The following is an 18,465-nucleotide window of genomic DNA, read 5'->3' as shown; positions in this document are numbered from 1 at the left end:
GTGATGTCAAAAAACAGAGCATCTCTTTATTATGGACAGACCTCTCCCCATCTTTACCACCATTGAATCTATATGTTTTGACCATGACAGTTTACAATCTAAGGCAACACCAAATAATTGAGTTTCCTAAGCTTGTTCAAACGCCACACCATTCAATGCCAGATTCAGCTGAGGTCTAGAGCTGAGGAAATGATTTGTAACAAATACAATGCTCTTAGTTTTAAAGATGTTCAGAACCGAATATGGTTGAATCATCAGCATACATGTACACACAGGCTTTGTTTAATGCCAGTGGCAGGTTAGTGGTAAAAATAGAAAAGAGTAGAGGGCCTAGAGAGCTGCCCTGCGGAACACCACACCATACATGTTTAAAGAAATCCCTCTTAGTTCTATGAGATATATATAGTTGAAGTCGGAAGTTTACATACACTTAGGTTGCAGTCATTAAAACTAGTTTTTCAACTACTCCACAAATTTCTTGTAAACAAACTATAGTTTGGCAAGTCGGTTAGGACATCTACTTTGTGCATGACAAGTAATTTCTCCAATAATTGTTTACAGACAGATTATTTCACTTATAATTCACTGTATCATAATTCCAGTGTGTCATAAATTTACATACACTAAGTTGACTGTGCCTTTAAACAGCTTGGACAATTCCAGAAAACGATGTCATGGCTTTAGAAGCTTCTGATAGGCTAATTGACATCATTTGAATCAATTGGAGGTGTACCTGTTGATGTATTTCAAGGCCTACCTTCAAACTCATGGGAAAATCAAAAGACCTCAGAAAAATAATTGTAGACCTCCACAAGTCTGGTTCATCCTTGGGAGCAATTTCCAAACGCCTGAAGCTAACACGTTCATCTGTACAAACAATAGTACGCAAGTATAAACACCAAGGGACCACGCAGCTGTCATACCACTCAGGAAGGAGACACATTCTGTCTCCTAGAGATGAACGTACTTTGGTGCGAAAGGTGCAAATCAATCCCAGAACAACAGCAAAGGACCTTGTGAAGATGCTGGAGGAAACAGGTGCAAAAGTATCTATATCCACAGTAAAACAAGTCCTATATCGACATAACCTGAAAGGCCGCTCAGCAAGGAAGAAGCCACTGCTCCAAAACCACCATAAAAAAGCCAGACTACGGTTTGCAACTGCACATGGGGACAAAGATCATATTTTTTGGAGAAATGTCCTCTGGTCTGATGAAACAAAAACATAACTGTTTGGCCATAATGACCATCGTTATGTTTGGAGGAAAAAGGGGGAGGCTTGCAAGCCGAAGAACACTATCCCAACCATGAAGCACGGGGGTGGCAGCATCATGTTGTGGGGGTGCTTTTCTGCAGGAGGGACAATATAGATGGCATCACGAGTTAGGAAAATGATGTGGATATATAGAAGCAACGTCTCAAGACATCTTGTCAGGAAGTTAAAGTTGTGGCTTAAGGACAACAAAATGGCTTAAAATGGCTTAAGGACAACAAAGTCAAGGTATTGGAGTGGCCATCACAAAGCCCTGACCTCAATCCTATAGAACATTTGTGGGCAGAACTGAAAAAGCGTGTGCTAGCAAGGAGGCCTACAAACCTGACTCAGTTACACCAGCTCTGCCAGGAGGAATGGGCCAAAATTCACCCAACTTATTATGGGAAGCTTGTGGAAGGCTACCCGAAGCATTTGACCCAAGTTAAACAATTTAAAGGCAATGCTACCAAATACTAATTGAGTGTATGTGAACTTCTGACCCACTGGGAATGTGATGAAAGAAATAAAAGCTGAAAGAAATAATTCTCTCAACTATTTTTCTGGCATTTCACATTCTTAAAATAAATTGGTGATCCTAACTGACCTAAGACAGGGAATTTTTACTGGGATTAAATGTCAGGAATTGTGAAAAACTGAGTTTAAATGTATTTGGCTAAGGTGTATGTAAACTTCCGACTTCAACTGTAGCTCTGAATCCATGATATGGCAGAGGTTGAAAAGCCATAAAATATGTTTTCTCAACAGCAGGTTATGGTCAATAATATCGAAGGCTGCACTGAAATCTAACGGTACAGCTCCCACAATCTTATTATTATCAATTTCTTTCAACCAATCATCAGTCATTTGTGTCAGTGCAGTACATGTTGAGTGCCCTTCTCTATAAGCATGCTGAAAGTCTGTTGTCAGTTTGTTTACAAAGAAATAGCATTGTATTTGGTCAAACGCAATTTTCACTAAAAGTTTGCTAAGAGCTGGCAGCAAGATGATAGGTCTGCTGTTAGAACCAGTAAAGGCCACTTTATGAATGACTTTGGTTTCCCACCAGGCCTGAGGACAAACACCTTCCTCTAGACTCTAGATTAAAGATATGACAGATAGGAGTGGCCAGTGAGTCAGCTACCATCTTCAGTAGCTTTCCGTCTATGTTGTCAATGCCAGGAGGTTGGTTCCCACACTAACTTTACAAAATCCAAACTTACAATAATTTGATTTCATTATTTCTTTTTTTAATGCATGAATACAATGGCTCACTCTTCATTAATTCGCTGAAAGATTTTTTGATCTTTCTGTCCATCATTTCTTTTAAAGTACTCCAAAGTTTTTTCCCATCATTCTTTATATCATTGATCTTGGCTTCATAATGCAGTTTCTTTTTCTTTTCTCAATTTGTAGTAAGTCAGCCAGTCAGATGTGCTGCCAGACTTATGAGCCACTCCTTTTGCCCCATCTCTTACAGCCATACATCTTTTCAATTCCCAATTTGTAAGGCTCGGGCGTAGTGGACGAGGAAACAGACGCAGGAAGCAGCGAGAAGGTTGATAGCTTTTAATGCTCGAAAAGCAAAACACCTGCCAACCCAACATGCGAACTTAGCGCACACAAAATGAAAGTGCCCCAAACACAGGGGACAAAATACAGTGAGCGCAAAACGATGCACTAGCGCAAAATACAGACGGCGCTTACCCAAGCAACACACAGAGGAAACAATCCCGCACAAAGAGCAGGCGGGCCAGCTAGCTCATATAGCCACGCTAATCAACCCAACTACGGACAGGTGCAAACAATAACAGAAAGGGGAAAACAAAAAAGGAATCAGTGGCAGCTAGTAGGCCGGTGACGACGACCACCGAGTGCCACCCGAGCAGGAGGGGGCGCCACCTTCGGTGGGAGTCGTGACACAATTCCCCATGGAGCCTTAACAATTCTAACAGTCAGTTTCTTAACAGTTGCATGTTTATCAGTAATTGTAAGCAATTTCATAAATTAATCAAGTGCAGCGTCTGGATGCTCCTTATTAATCACATCAAACCAACAAATATTTTTCACATCGTCCACATCAAGAGTCACAACAAAATATTTTGTATGACCTCTTATATACAATTGTAGGCCTAGCTTTTGGAACTTTGTGTTTCCTGGATATAGCCACTATATTGTGATCACTGCATCCAATGGGTACGGATACAGCTATAAAATGTGTACGGATACAGCTATAAAATGTGTACGGATACAGCTATAAAATGTGTACGGATACAGCTATAAAATGTGTACGGATACAGCTATAAAATGTGTACGGATACAGCTATAAATGTGTACGGATACAGCTATAAAATGTGTACGGATACAGCTATAAATGTGTACGGATACAGCTATAAAATGTGTACGGATACAGTTATAAAATGTGTACGGATACAGCTATAAAATGTGTACGGATACAGCTATAAAATGTGTACAGATACACCTATAAATGTGGACGGATACAGCTATAAAATGTGTACGGATACACCTATAAATGTGGACGGATACAGCTATAAAATGTGTACGGATACAGTTATAAAATGTGTACGGATACACCTATAAATGTGTATGGTTACAGCTATAAAATGTGTATGGTTACAGCTATAAAATGTGTATGGATACAGCTATAAAATGTGTACGGATACAGCTATAAAATGTGTACGGATACAGCTATAAATGTGTACGGATACAGCTATAAAATGTGTACGGATACAGTTATAAAATGTGTACGGATACAGCTATAAAATGTGTACGGATACAGCTACAAAATGTGTACAGATACAGCTATAAATGTGGACGGATACAGCTATAAAATGTGTACGGATACACCTATAAATGTGGACGGATACAGCTATAAAATGTGTACGGATACAGTTATAAAATGTGTACGGATACACCTATAAATGTGTATGGTTACAGCTATAAAATGTGTACGGATACACCTATAAATGTGTATGGTTACAGCTATAAAATGTGTACGGATACACCTATAAATGTGTATGGTTACAGCTATAAAATGTGTACGGATACACCTATAAATGTGTATGGTTACAGCTATAAAATGTGTACGGATACAGTTAGAAAATGTGTACGGATACACCTATAAATGTGTATGGATACAGCTATAAAATGTGTACGGATACAGCTATAAAATGTGTACGGATACAGCTATAAAATGTGTACGGATACAACTATAAAATGTGTACGGATACAGCTATAAAATGTGTATGGTTACAGCTATAAAATGTGTACGGATACAGTTATAAAATGTGTACGGATACACCTATAAATGTGTATGGTTACAGCTATAAAATGTGTACGGATACACCTATAAATGTGTATGGTTACAGCTATAAAATGTGTACGGATACACCTATAAATGTGTATGGTTACAGCTATAAAATGTGTACGGATACACCTATAAATGTGTATGGTTACAGCTATAAAATGTGTACGGATACAGTTAGAAAATGTGTATGGATACAGCTATAAAATGTGTACGGATACAGCTATAAAATGTGTACGGATACAGCTATAAAATGTGTACGGATACAGCTATAAAATGTGTACGGATACAACTATAAAATGTGTACGGATACAGCTATAAAATGTGTATGGTTACAGCTATAAAATGTGTACGGATACAGTTATAAAATGTGTACGGATACAGCTATAAAATGTGTACAGATACACCTATAAATGTGGACGGATACAGCTATAAAATGTGTACGGATACAGCTATAAAATGTGTACGGATACAGTTATAAAATGTGTATGGATACAGCTATAAAATGTGTACGGATACACCTATAAATGTGTATGGTTACAGCTATAAAATGTGTATGGTTACAGCTATAAAATGTGTATGGATACAGCTATAAAATGTGTACGGATACAGCTATAAAATGTGTACGGATACAGCTATAAAATGTGTACGGATACACCTATAAATGTGGACGGATACAGCTATAAAATGTGTACGGATACAGTTATAAAATGTGGACGGATACAGCTATAAAATGTGTACGGATACAGTTATAAAATGTGTACGGATACACCTATAAATGTGTATGGTTACAGCTATAAAATGTGTACGGATACAGCTATAAAATGTGTACAGATACACCTATAAATGTGGACGGATACAGCTATAAAATGTGTACGGATACACCTATAAATGTGGACGGATACAGCTATAAAATGTGTACGGATACAGTTATAAAATGTGTACGGATACACCTATAAATGTGTATGGTTACAGCTATAAAATGTGTACGGATACACCTATAAATGTGTATGGTTACAGCTATAAAATGTGTACGGATACACCTATAAATGTGTATGGTTACAGCTATAAAATGTGTACGGATACAGTTAGAAAATGTGTACGGATACACCTATAAATGTGTATGGATACAGCTATAAAATGTGTACGGATACAGCTATAAAATGTGTATGGTTACAGCTATAAAATGTGTATGGATACAGCTATAAAATGTGGACGGATATAGCTATAAAATGTGTACGGATACAACTATAAAATGTGTACGGATACAGCTATAAAATGTGTACGGATACAGTTATAAAATGTGTATGGATACAGCTATAAAATGTGTACGGATACACCTATAAATGTGTATGGTTACAGCTATAAAATGTGTACGGATACACCTATAAAATGTGTATGGTTACAGCTATAAAATGTGTACGGATGCAGTTTATGATTGATATGCACCCCTTTCTTCATCCCTCTCTCTCCCAAGTCCAGAACCTTGCAATCCCCCCACTAGTTCTATTATTAATCCCACCTCCTCCATATCTGTCTCTGTCTCACCACCAGCCCTGGGATGGGATTGGAACAGCTACAGTCCTTTGTTCCTGGCCACCCTAACCAAATTACTCTCTTTTTTCCTGTGGTGTCTTCCTTTCTCCCTCTCTTGTCCCTGTTCTCTCTGTGTGTGTGTGGGTGTCTCCCCCTTCTCTCTCTCTTTCTCTCTCTCTCTCTCTCTGTGTCTCTTTCTCTCTCTCCATCTCTCTCTCTCTCTCTGTGTGTGTCTCTTTCTCTCTCTCCGTCTCTCTCTCTCTCCATCTCTCTCTCTGTGTGTGTCTTTTTCTCTGTCTCTGTCTCTCTCTCTCTCCCAAGGCTCAGGACTTTTACGTGGAGATGAAATGGGAGTTTACAAGCTGGGGTAAGTCATAATAAGTAATGTTATCTGCCTCTCAGATTTGTATCTACATGGATGATGGCTTCCTGCTTGACTGTATATGAGCTTGGTGACAGACTTCCTTTCTCTGTGGGTCTGCATTGTCTCTATAGAAATAGAATCACTAAAATGGGTAAAGACCCCCAAATCACGACAATAAAAAAGTTACACTCAAAATAGCCACCAGTCCAACCATCACAGGGCCATTGACTAGAATGGGAGTGACCCCTGTTCTAGGAATTATATTTATATGACTGTCTATATCTCTCTCTCTTTCCTAGTGCCGCTGGTGTCTCGTATCTGCCCCAGTGACACGTACCGCGTGTGGAAGAGTGGCCAGTGTCTGCGCGTAGACACCACTCTCATGGGCTTTGATCAGATGACCTGGCAGAGGGGCAACCGAAGCTTCATCTTCCGGGGTCAAGGTCAGGGGTCAGGGTCCAGTGTGTGCATGTCCGTGTGTGTGTGTGCATGTGTGTGTGCGTGCGTGCGTGGATGCGTGCGTGTGTGTGTGTGTGTAATAGTGTGTGTGTATGTGTGGTCGAATCCTATTTTCTATTGTCACAGGACTTCCTTCCTTCCTTCCCCCTCTCACTGTCATCATTATGTTAGTCACTGTCTGACAGATCTCTCCAACTCAGGACTATATCCTGTTTTGATATTACTTCCTCTCACTGTCTTTTATTGACTCCTCCAGCTTTTTAAATCCTCCTCCTCCTCCTCCTCCTCCGTCTTTCTGTTTCACTCCATCTCTGTCTATGTGACCTTTCTCTTCACTCTCTCTCGACTCTCCTCCTACGTAAGTCAGTCTGAACCTCCTCTTTCCCACCTCTATCGCTCTCTCTTTAGTTGAACTGTTCCTCCTCCTTTCTGTCTTTGTTTCTCTTACTCTCTGTCTATCTCTCTCTAACCTGTCTTTCTCTCCCTTCCCATCTCTCTCTCTTCTCCATCCTTCTCTTTGTCCATCTCTCAGTCTATCTCTCTCTGAATCCATATATCTTTCTCTGTCTGTTGCTCTCCCTATTCCGTCCTCCTCCTCTCCCTCTCTCTCTAGCCTTGTCTAAATCCAGTTCTGTCCATTTATCAGTGTCTTTAATCCACCCTATCTCCCTCTCTCTCTATCCAACCCATCTTTCTCTCTGTCTTTCTTTCTCTGTAATCCATCCCTCCCCCTCTCGCTCTCTCACTTTCATTCTTACTCTCACATTCTCTCTCTCTCTCTAACTACTCCTCCTCTCTGTCTATCCGTCAGACTCCAGTGCGGTGGTGATGGAGGTGGACCACGACAGACAGCTGGTGTTCTGTGAGACCCTGTGTGTGTCCTCTCTGACGTCTCCCACCTCGCAGCGGGGCACTGCCGGCCTGGGCCTCCTGGGGGCACTACAGCCCAGCGGGGAGCAGGTGGTAGCCCGCCTCTCTGCCCCCGTGGTCACCACCCAGCTAGACACCAAAAATATCACCTTCGAGAGGTGAGAGTTGGAGGGAACGAGAGAGGAGGTGTTAGCATTGAGCAGGAGCAGAGAGGAGGTGTTAGCATTGAGCAGGAGCAGAGATAGGTATGAAAAGACAAGGACTAGAAGAATGATATAGTGAGAAAGGGATAAGGGAATGAGGAGAGGGGATGAAGAGTTGACCAGACACATCTCTCATGCATGTCAGATTGTAAGTAAGGGAGGAGAATGAGAGAGAGTGAGAGGTGAGAAGGAGGGAGAGTGTAATCATCATTTATTGCTTGCTGAGTGTCACCTCTGTCATTTTGGCAGCGTCAGGGGGATGCTCGACATGCCAATAATCCATTTATGAATATGAATTGAAGGGAGGGAGAACCCCACCTCTAAGTCAGGCCTGTTGTTTTGTGTTTGGCTCTGTCTGTCTGGCAGGAATAAGACTGGCATCCTAGGCTGGCGCAGTGAGAAGACAGAGATGGTGAACGGGTATGAGGCTAAGGTACAGACATGTAGTTGTTAATCCTTCTATCCCTGGCTTTCAATTTGGTTTTGCTCGAATGACCTAAAACACTCTAAAGTTCAAGATGTACAGTATATAATGTCATCTGTTCCCTGAGCGCTGGTTCTAGTGTAAAACACTATCAATATACAGATATACATAGACTCAGCAGTGAGCCCACCTCCCTGCTACATCACTAACCTAAAGCAGTCACAGAATGTGCGTCCCAATTGGCACTAGGAACCAGAGTCTCATAGCCATGACATTCTTCTTGTCCTTTGTTTTCTCTGTTAGGTTTACGGCGCCTCCAATGTGGACCTGATCACTCGAACCCGAACAGACCATCTCAGTGAGCCACTCAAGGCTAAACCCAAAGGTGTCTCTTTTTCCTGAAGTTCTACATATTAGTTTAAAAATCCCCTTGCATCAATACTGGTAATCTTCCACGTCACTTCCACATCTTGGCTTAGATGCAGTAAAAGGGCCCAATTCAGAGCTAAGATAAGCGTGTGCAACACAAACTTTGGTGTAAGTCATTCATTGACATCAATGGGAGAATTGTGCAAAGATTTGAGTTGAGCGCGCTGATCTCAAGTCAGGATACAACCCTAAATAAACTGGAGTGTATTCGTGAGGAATCAAACGGAAGAAAATCGCTGAAACGGGGAAGGACTAACCTGAACTTGTCCAATAGGAAATGCTTGTTTTGGTTGCAAAACATTTAGCTATGGTTTGCACTAATAAAGAAGCTCTGATGGTGATAATTGCACAGAAGCCCCAAGAGATGGCCCTAAAGCATTTTCCACAGTCATTTCCTTGGCCAGAGAAGACTATTGTCCTTGCTCTTGTCTGATCACCGGGCCGTCCCTCTCAAAGCCCTCCCTCCAAGAACTCCCCCAGTCCCTTACCCAATGTCCATCCCTCCAAAATTGACAAGAGACAGCAGTCGAGAATTCTTAGGTTAGTGTTGCAGACAGAAATAGTATTAGTAGAACAGAGATTCCCACTCCCACTACCAGGTCAACGTTCCACTTTTTGTTTTTACCGTTCTACTAACCCTATTTCTATGGTCACAGACTTGTTCTGAGTTCCTCTCATAAATGTTCCATTGATGTGACCTTTTTCTCAGTCGGTAAGACGCCCCTGCAAAACTTCCTAGGGATCGCCGAGCAACACATGGGGCCCAACAATGGGGTTAGTGGTCATAGTCATCATTATCCTCATCATCATTTATCCAAATCATTATCCTCCTCATCATCCTCATCCTCCTCATCACCATCATCAATCCTAATCATCATCCTCATCCTCATCATTGAATAGGGATTTTACCTTATAGTTAGAGTGGCTGTCAATTTTGACATGAGTAAAGAGTTCCCTGGGCATCTCTTCTCTCTCAAATATTGATCACCATTTGAATTGTCTTCTGCTGGCAAACCCGCTGACAATCTTTATCCCCCTCTCTCATTCTCTCCCTCTCTTTCTTTCTAACTTTTAACCCTCCCTCCTTTTATCCCTCTCTCTCTCTTTCTCTCGATCTCTTTCACTCTGTCTCAATCTCTTTAAATCTGTCTCTCTTACTCTATATCTCCCTCCCTCCCTCTCTCTCCTCTCTCCCCATTCCCCCTCCCTCCCCTTCTCTCAACAGGCCCTAGTGACTCAGATGTCATGTCCTGCCGTGACCAACCCCACAGCCCTGACAGCCGAGGAGTACTTCAATCCCAACCTGCCCCTGGGCACCCGGGATATTGGCCACCCCTGTCAACTCACCACCAAGACTCAGAGGTGACAGCGACAGCCATCACAGCCCTTATAACACCCTCTATGCCTGGGGCCCTTGGCTATAATAGCCCTATCCAGAACCATACAACATGTCTGAATCCCAAATGGCACCCTATTCCCTTTATAGTGCATTACTTTTAACCAGGGCCCAAAGTAATGCATTATATAGGGAATGGGGTGCAATTTTGGATGCAGTCTACAGTATGTCTCTGGCCCTGTCATGTGTTTTGGCTCTGTCCCATGCATGTACATGTTTTCCTTCTATCCAATCTACAGTATGTAGGCTGTGTGATCTGATAAATTACTATGAAAATTGAGATCACATCAATAGCCGTTTAGAATTCTGCTGGTTATTGGATAGATTGTGACAAGACAACAGTGAGATGGTGTCCCAGCCCGATCACTAGGCTACTAGTACATTATCTCATCAGTTGAACATAAACATTGATTGTTCTGAACAGAAACCAGTGCAACAAATTACAAGATTTGATCAATGTTCTAGGATGAGATAGAACTAGAGTTCCAGTCTCTCACAGTTTTTCAATATGCCTGCATGACCAACAAAGACTCTTTCTGTGGGACACATTCCTGCATTGCACTGTGAGTAGCACGTAACGGAATAAAAATTCAACAGAGAGGGACTACTCTTCATTTTACGTTTCCAAACATTTTGCTACGGTGAGCCCTACTGAACAAGAGTCAGGTGTATTGTATAATATATACACTACTGTTCAAAAGTTTGGGGTCACTTAGAAATGTCCTTGTTTTTGAAAGAAAAGCACATTTTTTGTCCATTAAAATAACATCAAAGTGATCAGAAATACAGTGAAGACATTGTTAATGTTGTAAACGACTATTGTAGCTGGAAACGGCTGATTTTATAGGCGTACAGAAGCCCATTAACAGCAACCATCACTCCTGTGTTCCAATGGCACATTGTGTTAGCTAATCCAAGTTTATCATTTTAAAAGGCTAATTGATCATTAGAAAACCCTTTTGCAATTATGTTAGCACAGCTGAAAACTGTTGTCCTGATTAAAGAAGCAATAAAACTGGCCTTCTTTAGACTAGTTGAGTATCTGGAGATTCAGTATTTGTGGGTTCGATTACAGGCTCAAAATGGCCAGAAACAAAGACCTTTCTTCTGAAACTCGTCAGTCTATTCTTGTTCTGAGAAATGTAGGCTATTCCATGCGAGAAATTGCCAAGAAACTGAAGATCTCGTACAACGCTGTGTACTACTCCCTTCACAGAACAGCGCAAACTGGCTCTAACCAGAATAGAAAGATGAGTGGGAGGCTCCGGTGCACAACTGAGCAAGAGGACAAGTACATTAGAGTGTCTAGTTTAAGAAACAGACGCTTCACAAGTCCTCAACTGGCAGCTTCTTTAAATAGTACCCGCAAAACACCAGTCTCAACGTCAACAGTGAAGAGGCGACTCTGGGATGCTGGCCTTCTAGGCAGAGTTGCAAAAAAAGCCATATCTCAGACTAGCCAATAAAAATAAAAGATTAAGATGGGCAAAAGAACGAAGACACTGGACCGAGGAAGGTTGGAAAAAAGTGCTATGGACAGATTAATCTAAGTTTGAGGTATTCGGATCACAAAGAACAACATTCATGAGATGCAGAAAAAAATGTAAGATGCTGGAAGAGTGCTTGATGCCATCTGTCAAGCATGGTGGAGACAATGTGATGGTCTGGGAGTGTTTTGGTGGTGGTAAAGTGGGAGATTTGTACAGGGTAAAAGGGATCTTGAAAAAGGAAGGCTATCACTCCATTTTGCAACACCATGCCATACCCTGTGGACGGTGCTTAATTGGAGCCAATTTCCTCCTACAACAGGACAATGACCCAAAGCTCAGCTCCAAACTATACAAGAACTATTTAGGGAAGAAGCAGTCAGCGGGTATTCTGTCTATAATGGAGAGGCCAGCACAGTCACCGGATCTCAAATCTATTGAGCTGTTGTGGGAGCAGCTTGATCGTATGGTACGTAAGAAGTGCCCATCAAGCCAATCCAATTTGTGGGAGATGAAATCTCTTCAGCTTACCTCAACAAATTTACAACTAGAATGCCAAAGGTCTGCAAGGCTGTAATTGCTACAAATGGAGGATTCTTTGACGAAAGCAAAGTTTGAAGGACACAATTATTATTTCAATTAAAAATCATTATTTATAACCTTGTCAATGTCTTGACTATATTTCCTATTCATTCAACTAATTTCATGTATGTTTTCATGGAAAACAAGGACATTTCTAAGTGACCCCAAACTTTTGAATGGTAGTATATATATATATATATATATATATATATATATATATATATATACATATATATATGTGTATGTATATATACAGTACCAGTCAAAAGTTTGGACACACCTAGTCATTCAAGGGTTTTTGTTTATTTTTACTATTTTCTACATGGTAGAATAATAGTGAAGATATCAAAACTATGAAATAACACATATGGAATCATGTAGTAACCAAAAAAGTGTTACACAAATCAAAATGTACAGTACTTTATATTTGAGCTTCTTCAAAGTAGCCCCCTTTACCTTGATGACAGCTTTGCACACTTGGTATTCTCTCAACCAGCTTCACCTGGAATGCTTTTCCAACAGTCTTGAAGGAGTCCCCAAATATGTTGAGCACTTGTTGGCTGCTTTCCTTCACTCTGCAGTCCAACTCATCCCAAACCATCTGAATTGGATTGAGGTTGGGTGATTGTGGAGGCCAGGTCATCTGATGCAGCATTCCATCACTCTCCTTCTTGGTCAAAAGCCCTTACATAGACTGGAGGTGTGTTGGGTCATTGTCCTGTTGAAAAACAAATGATAGTCCCACTAAGCGCAAACCAGGTGGGATGGCGTATCGCTGCAGAATGCTGTGGTAGCCATGCTGGTTCAGTGTGCCTTGAATTCTAAATAAATCACTGACAGTGTCACCAGCAAAGCACCTCCACACCATCACACCTCCTCCATGCTTCAAGGTGGGAATCACACATGCGGAGATCATCCGTTCACCTACTCTGCGTCTCACAAAGACACGGCGGTTGGAACCAAAAATCTAAAATCTAAAATTTGGTTTCTAATGTCCATTGCTCGTGTTTCTTGGCCCAAGCAAGTCTCTTTTTCTTATTGGTGTCCTTTAGTAGTGGTTACTTTGCAGCAATTCAACCATAAAGGCCTGCTTCACACCGTCTCCTCTGAACAGTTTATGTTGAGATGTGTCTATTACTTGAACTCTGTGAAGCATTTATTTGGGCTGCAATTTCTGAGGCTGGTAACTCTAATGAACATATCCTCTGCAAAAGAGGTAGCTCTGGGTCTTCCTTTCCTGTGGCTGTCCTCATTTGAGCCAGTTTCATCATAGCTCTTGATGGTTTTTGCGACTGCACTTGAAGAAACCTTCAAAGTTCTTGACATTTTTCGGATTGACTGACCTTCATGTCTTAAAGTAATGATGGACTGTCGTTTCTCTTTGCTTATTTGAGATGGTCTTGCCATAATATGGACTTGGTTTTTTACCAAATAGGGCTATCTCTGTATACCACCCCTACCTTGTCACAACACAACTGATTGGCTCAAATGCATTAAGAAGGAAAGAAATTCCACAAATTAACTTTTAACAAGGCACACCTGTTAATTGAAATGCATTCCAGGTGACTACCTCATGGAGCTGGTTGAGAGAATGCCAAGAGTGTGCAAAGCTGTCATCAAGGCAATAAGTGTCTACTTAAAAGGATCTCAAATAGAAAATATATTTTGATTTGTTTAACACTTTTTTGGTTACTACATGATTCCATATGTGTTATTTCAAAGTTTTGATGTCTTCACTATTATTCTACAATGTAGAAAATATAAACCATTGAATGAGGGGGTGTGTCCAAACTTTTGACTGGTACTGTACATACAGTGCATTCGGAAAGTATTCAGACCCCTTGACTTTTTCCAAATTATTTACGTTACAGCCTTATTCTAAAATGGAAGAAATAGTTTTTTCCTTCATCAATCTACACATAATACCTCATAACAAGTTTTTAGAAATGTTTTCAAATGTATGAAATAAAAAAAATGGAAATATCACATTTACATAAGTATTCAGACACTTTACTCAGTACTTTGTTGAAGCACCTTTGGCAGCGATTACAGCTTCGAGTCGTCTTGGGTATGAAGCTACAAGCTTGGCACACCTGTATTTGGGGGAGTTTCTCCTGTTCTTCAAATCAAATCAAATCAAATATATTTATATAGCCCTTCTTACATCAGCTGATATCTCAAAGTGCTGTACAGAAACCCAGCCTAAAACCCCAAACAGCAAGCAATGCAGGTGTAGAAGCACGGTGGCTAGGAAAAACTCCCTAGAAAGGCCAAAACCTAGGAAGAAACCTAGAGAGGAACCAGGCTATGAGGGGTGGCTAGTCCTCTTCTGGCTGTGCCGGGTGGAGATTATAACAGCATATGGCCAAGATGTTCAAATGTTCATAAATGACCAGCATGGTCAAATAATAATAATCATAGTAGTTGTCGAGGGTGCAACAAGTCAGCAACTCAAGAGTAAGTGTCAGTTGTCTTTTTCATAGCCGATCTTTGAGAGTATCTCTACCGCTCCTGCTGTCTCTAGAGAGTTGAAAACAGCAGGTCTGGGACAGGTAGCACATCCGGTGAACAGGTCAGGGTTCCAGCAGGTCTGGGACAGCAGGTCTGGGACAGGTAGCACGTCCGGTGAACAGGTCAGGGTTCCATAGCCACAGGCAGAACAGTTGAAACTGGAGCAGCAGCACGGCCAGGTGGACTGGGGACAGCAAGGAGTCATCATGCCAGGTAGTCCTGAGGCATGGTCCTAGGGCTCAGGTCCTCCGAGAGAGAGAAAGAAAGAGAGAAAGAGAGAATTAGAGAGAGCATATTTAAATTCACACAGGACACCGGATAAGATTATTTTCTGCAGATCCTCTCAAGCTCTGTCAGAGTCGATGGGGAGCGTCGCTGCACAGCTAATTTCAGGTCTCTCTAGAGATGTTTGATCGGGTTCAAGTCCGGGCTCTGGCTGGGCCACTCAAGGACATTCAGAGACTTGTCCCGAAGCCACTCCTGCGTTGTCTTGGCTGTGTGCTTGGGGTCGTTGTCCTGTTGTAAGGTGAACCTTCGTCCCAGTCTGAGGTCCTGAGCGCTCTAGAGCAGGTTTTCATCAAGGATCTCTCTGTACTTAGCTCCGTTCATCTTTGCCTTGATCCTGACTAGTCTCCCAGTCCCTGCCACTGAAAAACATCGCCATAGCATGAAGCTTCACTGTAAGGATGGTGCCAGGTTTCCTCCAGATGTGACGCTTGGCATTCAGGCCAAAGTGTTCAATCTTGGTTTCATCAGACCAGAGAATCTTGTTTCTCATTGTGTGAGAAACAATGGCAAACTTTTGGCAAACTCAAAGTGGGCTGTCATGGTGGTTCCAAACTTCTTCCATTTAGGAATGATGGAGGACAGTGTATTCTTTGGGACCTTCAATGCTGCAGAAATGTTTTGGTACACTTCCCCAGATCTATGCCTCGACAAATTTCTAAAAACCTGTTTTCACAGGTTATTATGGGGTTTTATGAGGTTTTGTATGTAAATTATTGAGGCATTTTTTTGTATTTAATCCATTTTAGAATAAGGCTGTAACGTAAAATGTGGAAAATTCAAGGACTCTGAATACTTTCTGAATGCACTGTACTTGTTTCCCGGTTTCCTCAGGTTCAAGGCTAAGCTGTGGCTGTGTGAGGCCCATCCACTGTCCCTAGCGGAGCAGGTGGCGCCCATCATTGACCTCATGGCAATCTCCAATGCCCTCTTCGCCAAGCTCAGGGATTTCATTACCCTGCGACTGCCACCTGGCTTCCCTGTCAAGATCGGTGAGAGAGTAGAGTACACTCCTGTAACCAGATAGTTTGCTCTGCATCCTAAAGACCTGGCACATCATGGTAGTTAAAGTGGAGAGAAACCGGGAGTGGGTGATTATCAAAAGTAGACTAGTGGTGTAAAGTACTTAAGTAAAAATATTTTGAAGTACTACTTCATTAGTTTTGGGGATATCTGTACTTTACTATTTACATTTTTGACAACTTTTGCTTTTACTTCACTACATTTCTAAAGATAATAATGTACTTTTTACTCCATGCATTTTCCCTGACACCGAAAAGTACTCGTACATTTTTAATGGTTAGCAAGACAGGAAAGTGGTCCAATTCACATACTTATCAAAAGGACATCCCGGTTAATTCCTACTGCTTCTGATCTGGCACATTCGCTAAACACAATGCGTAATTTCTAAATGATGTCTGAGTGTTGGAGTGTGCTCTGGCTATTCGTAAATTTAAAAAACAATAAAATTGTGCTGTCTTGTTTGGTTAATATAAGGAATTTGATTTATACTTTTACGTTTGACACTTAAGTATATTTTAGGAATGACATTTACTTTTGATACTTAAGTATATTTAAAACCAAATACTTTTTGACTTTTACTCAAGTAGTATTTTACTGGGTGACTTACACTTTTACTTAATAGAAAATGCTTTAAGTTATCTTTACTTTTACTCAAGTATGACAATTGAGTACCTTTTCCACCACTGAAGCAGACCCACCTGTCCTTATTCCATGTTGGACTTTCTGGCTACTCCTTAAATTCATTCAGATGCTGCCTCAAATATGGTTAATTGGGATATTCCCAAAATGTGGTAATTTGAGCTCTTAACATGTTTGGAATATTTACATCTATTACACATTAATTATGAATCCAGTGATAATCGTAAATCCTAAACATCTCTGTCACTGTCTCTGTCATCTCTTCATCTTCTCAGAAATTCCCATCTATCACATCCTGAATGCCCGGATCACCTTTGGGAACCTGAATGGGTGTGAGGAGGGGTCGGCGACAGGGCCGGGCCGGGTGGAGGGGGAGGTGGACGGACAGAAGGACAGCAGCCCCAGGACTGACACAGACACACCCTCCCCAGGCAGCGACTCTTCTAGTGTCTCCAGCTCCAGCTCCACAAGTGAGAAACACACACATGGACACACACGCACACAGACAGTCACACACACACACAATCCATCTTTACTCGACAATTAGGGCCAGGAGTGTTTCCCAATCTCATGACTTGACTAGGACAAAGTCAGTTTTACCTGGTTGGACAGGAACAACTTTGACTCATAATAACATAACATAACATGAGGGTCAGTCTTACATTGATGTGGGATTTGGGTATGACATTTTTATTTAAATACACTGCTCAAAAAACTAAAGGGAACACTTAAACAACACAATGTAACTCCAAGTCAATCTCACTTCTGTGAAATCAAACTGTCCACTTAGGAAGCAACACTGATTGACAATAAATTTCACATGCTGTTGTGCAAATAGAATAGACAACAGGTGGAAATTATAGGCAATTAGCAAGACACCCCCAATAAAGGAGTGGTTCTGCAGGTGGGGACCACAGACCACTTCTCAGTTCCTATGCTTCCTGGCTGATGTTTTGGTCACTTTTGAATGCTGGCGGTGCTTTCACTCTAGTGGTAGCATGAGACGGAGTCTACAACCCACACAAGTGGCTTAGGTAGTGCAGCTCATCCAGGATGGCACATCAATGCGAGCTGTGGCAAGAAGGTTTGCTGTGTCTGTCAGCGTAGTGTCCAGAGCATGGAGGCACTACCAGGAGACAGGCCAGTACATCAAGAGACGTGGAGGAGGCCGTAGGAGGGCAACAACCCAGCAGCAGGACCACTACCTCCGCCTTTGTGCAAGGAGGAGCAGGAGAAGCACTGCCAGAGCCCTGCAAAATGACCTCCAGCAGGCCACAAATGTGCATGTGTCTGCTCAAACGGTCAGAAACAGACTCCATGAGGGTGGTATGAGGGCCCGACGTCCACAGGTGGGGGTTGGGCTTACAGCCCAACACCGTGCAGGACGTTTGGCATTTGCCAGAGAACACCAAGATTGGCAAATTCGCCACTTGCGCCCTGTGCTCTTCACAGATGAAAGCAGGTTCACACTGAGCACGTGACAGACGTGACAGAGTCTGGAGACGCCGTGGAAAACGTTCTGCTGCCTGCAACATCCTCCAGCATGACCGGTTTGGCAGTCATGGTGTGGGGTGGAAATTCTTTGGGGGGCCGCACAGCCCTCCATGTGCTCGCCAGAGGTAGCCTGACTGCCATTAGGTACCGAGATGAGATCCTCAGACCCCTTGTGAGACCATATGC

General features: G+C 41.9%; 1 protein-coding gene across 5 annotated transcripts in view; it reads left to right on the top strand.

Annotated features, from left to right (window-relative positions):
* Positions 1-18,465, top strand: part of LOC115206064 (ankyrin repeat domain-containing protein 13B-like) — a 46,360-nt gene that overhangs the window by 21,877 nt on the left and 6,018 nt on the right. For all 5 annotated transcript variants that reach the window (XR_003880735.1, XR_003880737.1, XR_003880736.1 and 2 more), the window contains exons 4-12: positions 6,435-6,480; positions 6,777-6,920; positions 7,748-7,964; positions 8,376-8,442; positions 8,737-8,818; positions 9,572-9,636; positions 10,088-10,224; positions 15,958-16,115; positions 17,061-17,255. Coding sequence is in view for 1 of the 5 variants with exons in the window: in XM_029772630.1 (XP_029628490.1) it covers positions 6,435-6,480; positions 6,777-6,920; positions 7,748-7,964; positions 8,376-8,442; positions 8,737-8,818; positions 9,572-9,636; positions 10,088-10,224; positions 15,958-16,115; positions 17,061-17,255 (1,111 nt within the window). In the remaining 4 variants the exon portion in view is untranslated. The remainder of the gene's footprint in view (positions 1-6,434; positions 6,481-6,776; positions 6,921-7,747; positions 7,965-8,375; positions 8,443-8,736; positions 8,819-9,571; positions 9,637-10,087; positions 10,225-15,957; positions 16,116-17,060; positions 17,256-18,465) is intronic.

The sequence above is a fragment of the Salmo trutta genome, chromosome 13, assembly GCF_901001165.1.
Source record: "Salmo trutta chromosome 13, fSalTru1.1, whole genome shotgun sequence".
Taxonomy (NCBI): domain Eukaryota; kingdom Metazoa; phylum Chordata; class Actinopteri; order Salmoniformes; family Salmonidae; genus Salmo; species Salmo trutta.
This window is presented reverse-complemented; position numbering and strand designations above follow the sequence as displayed.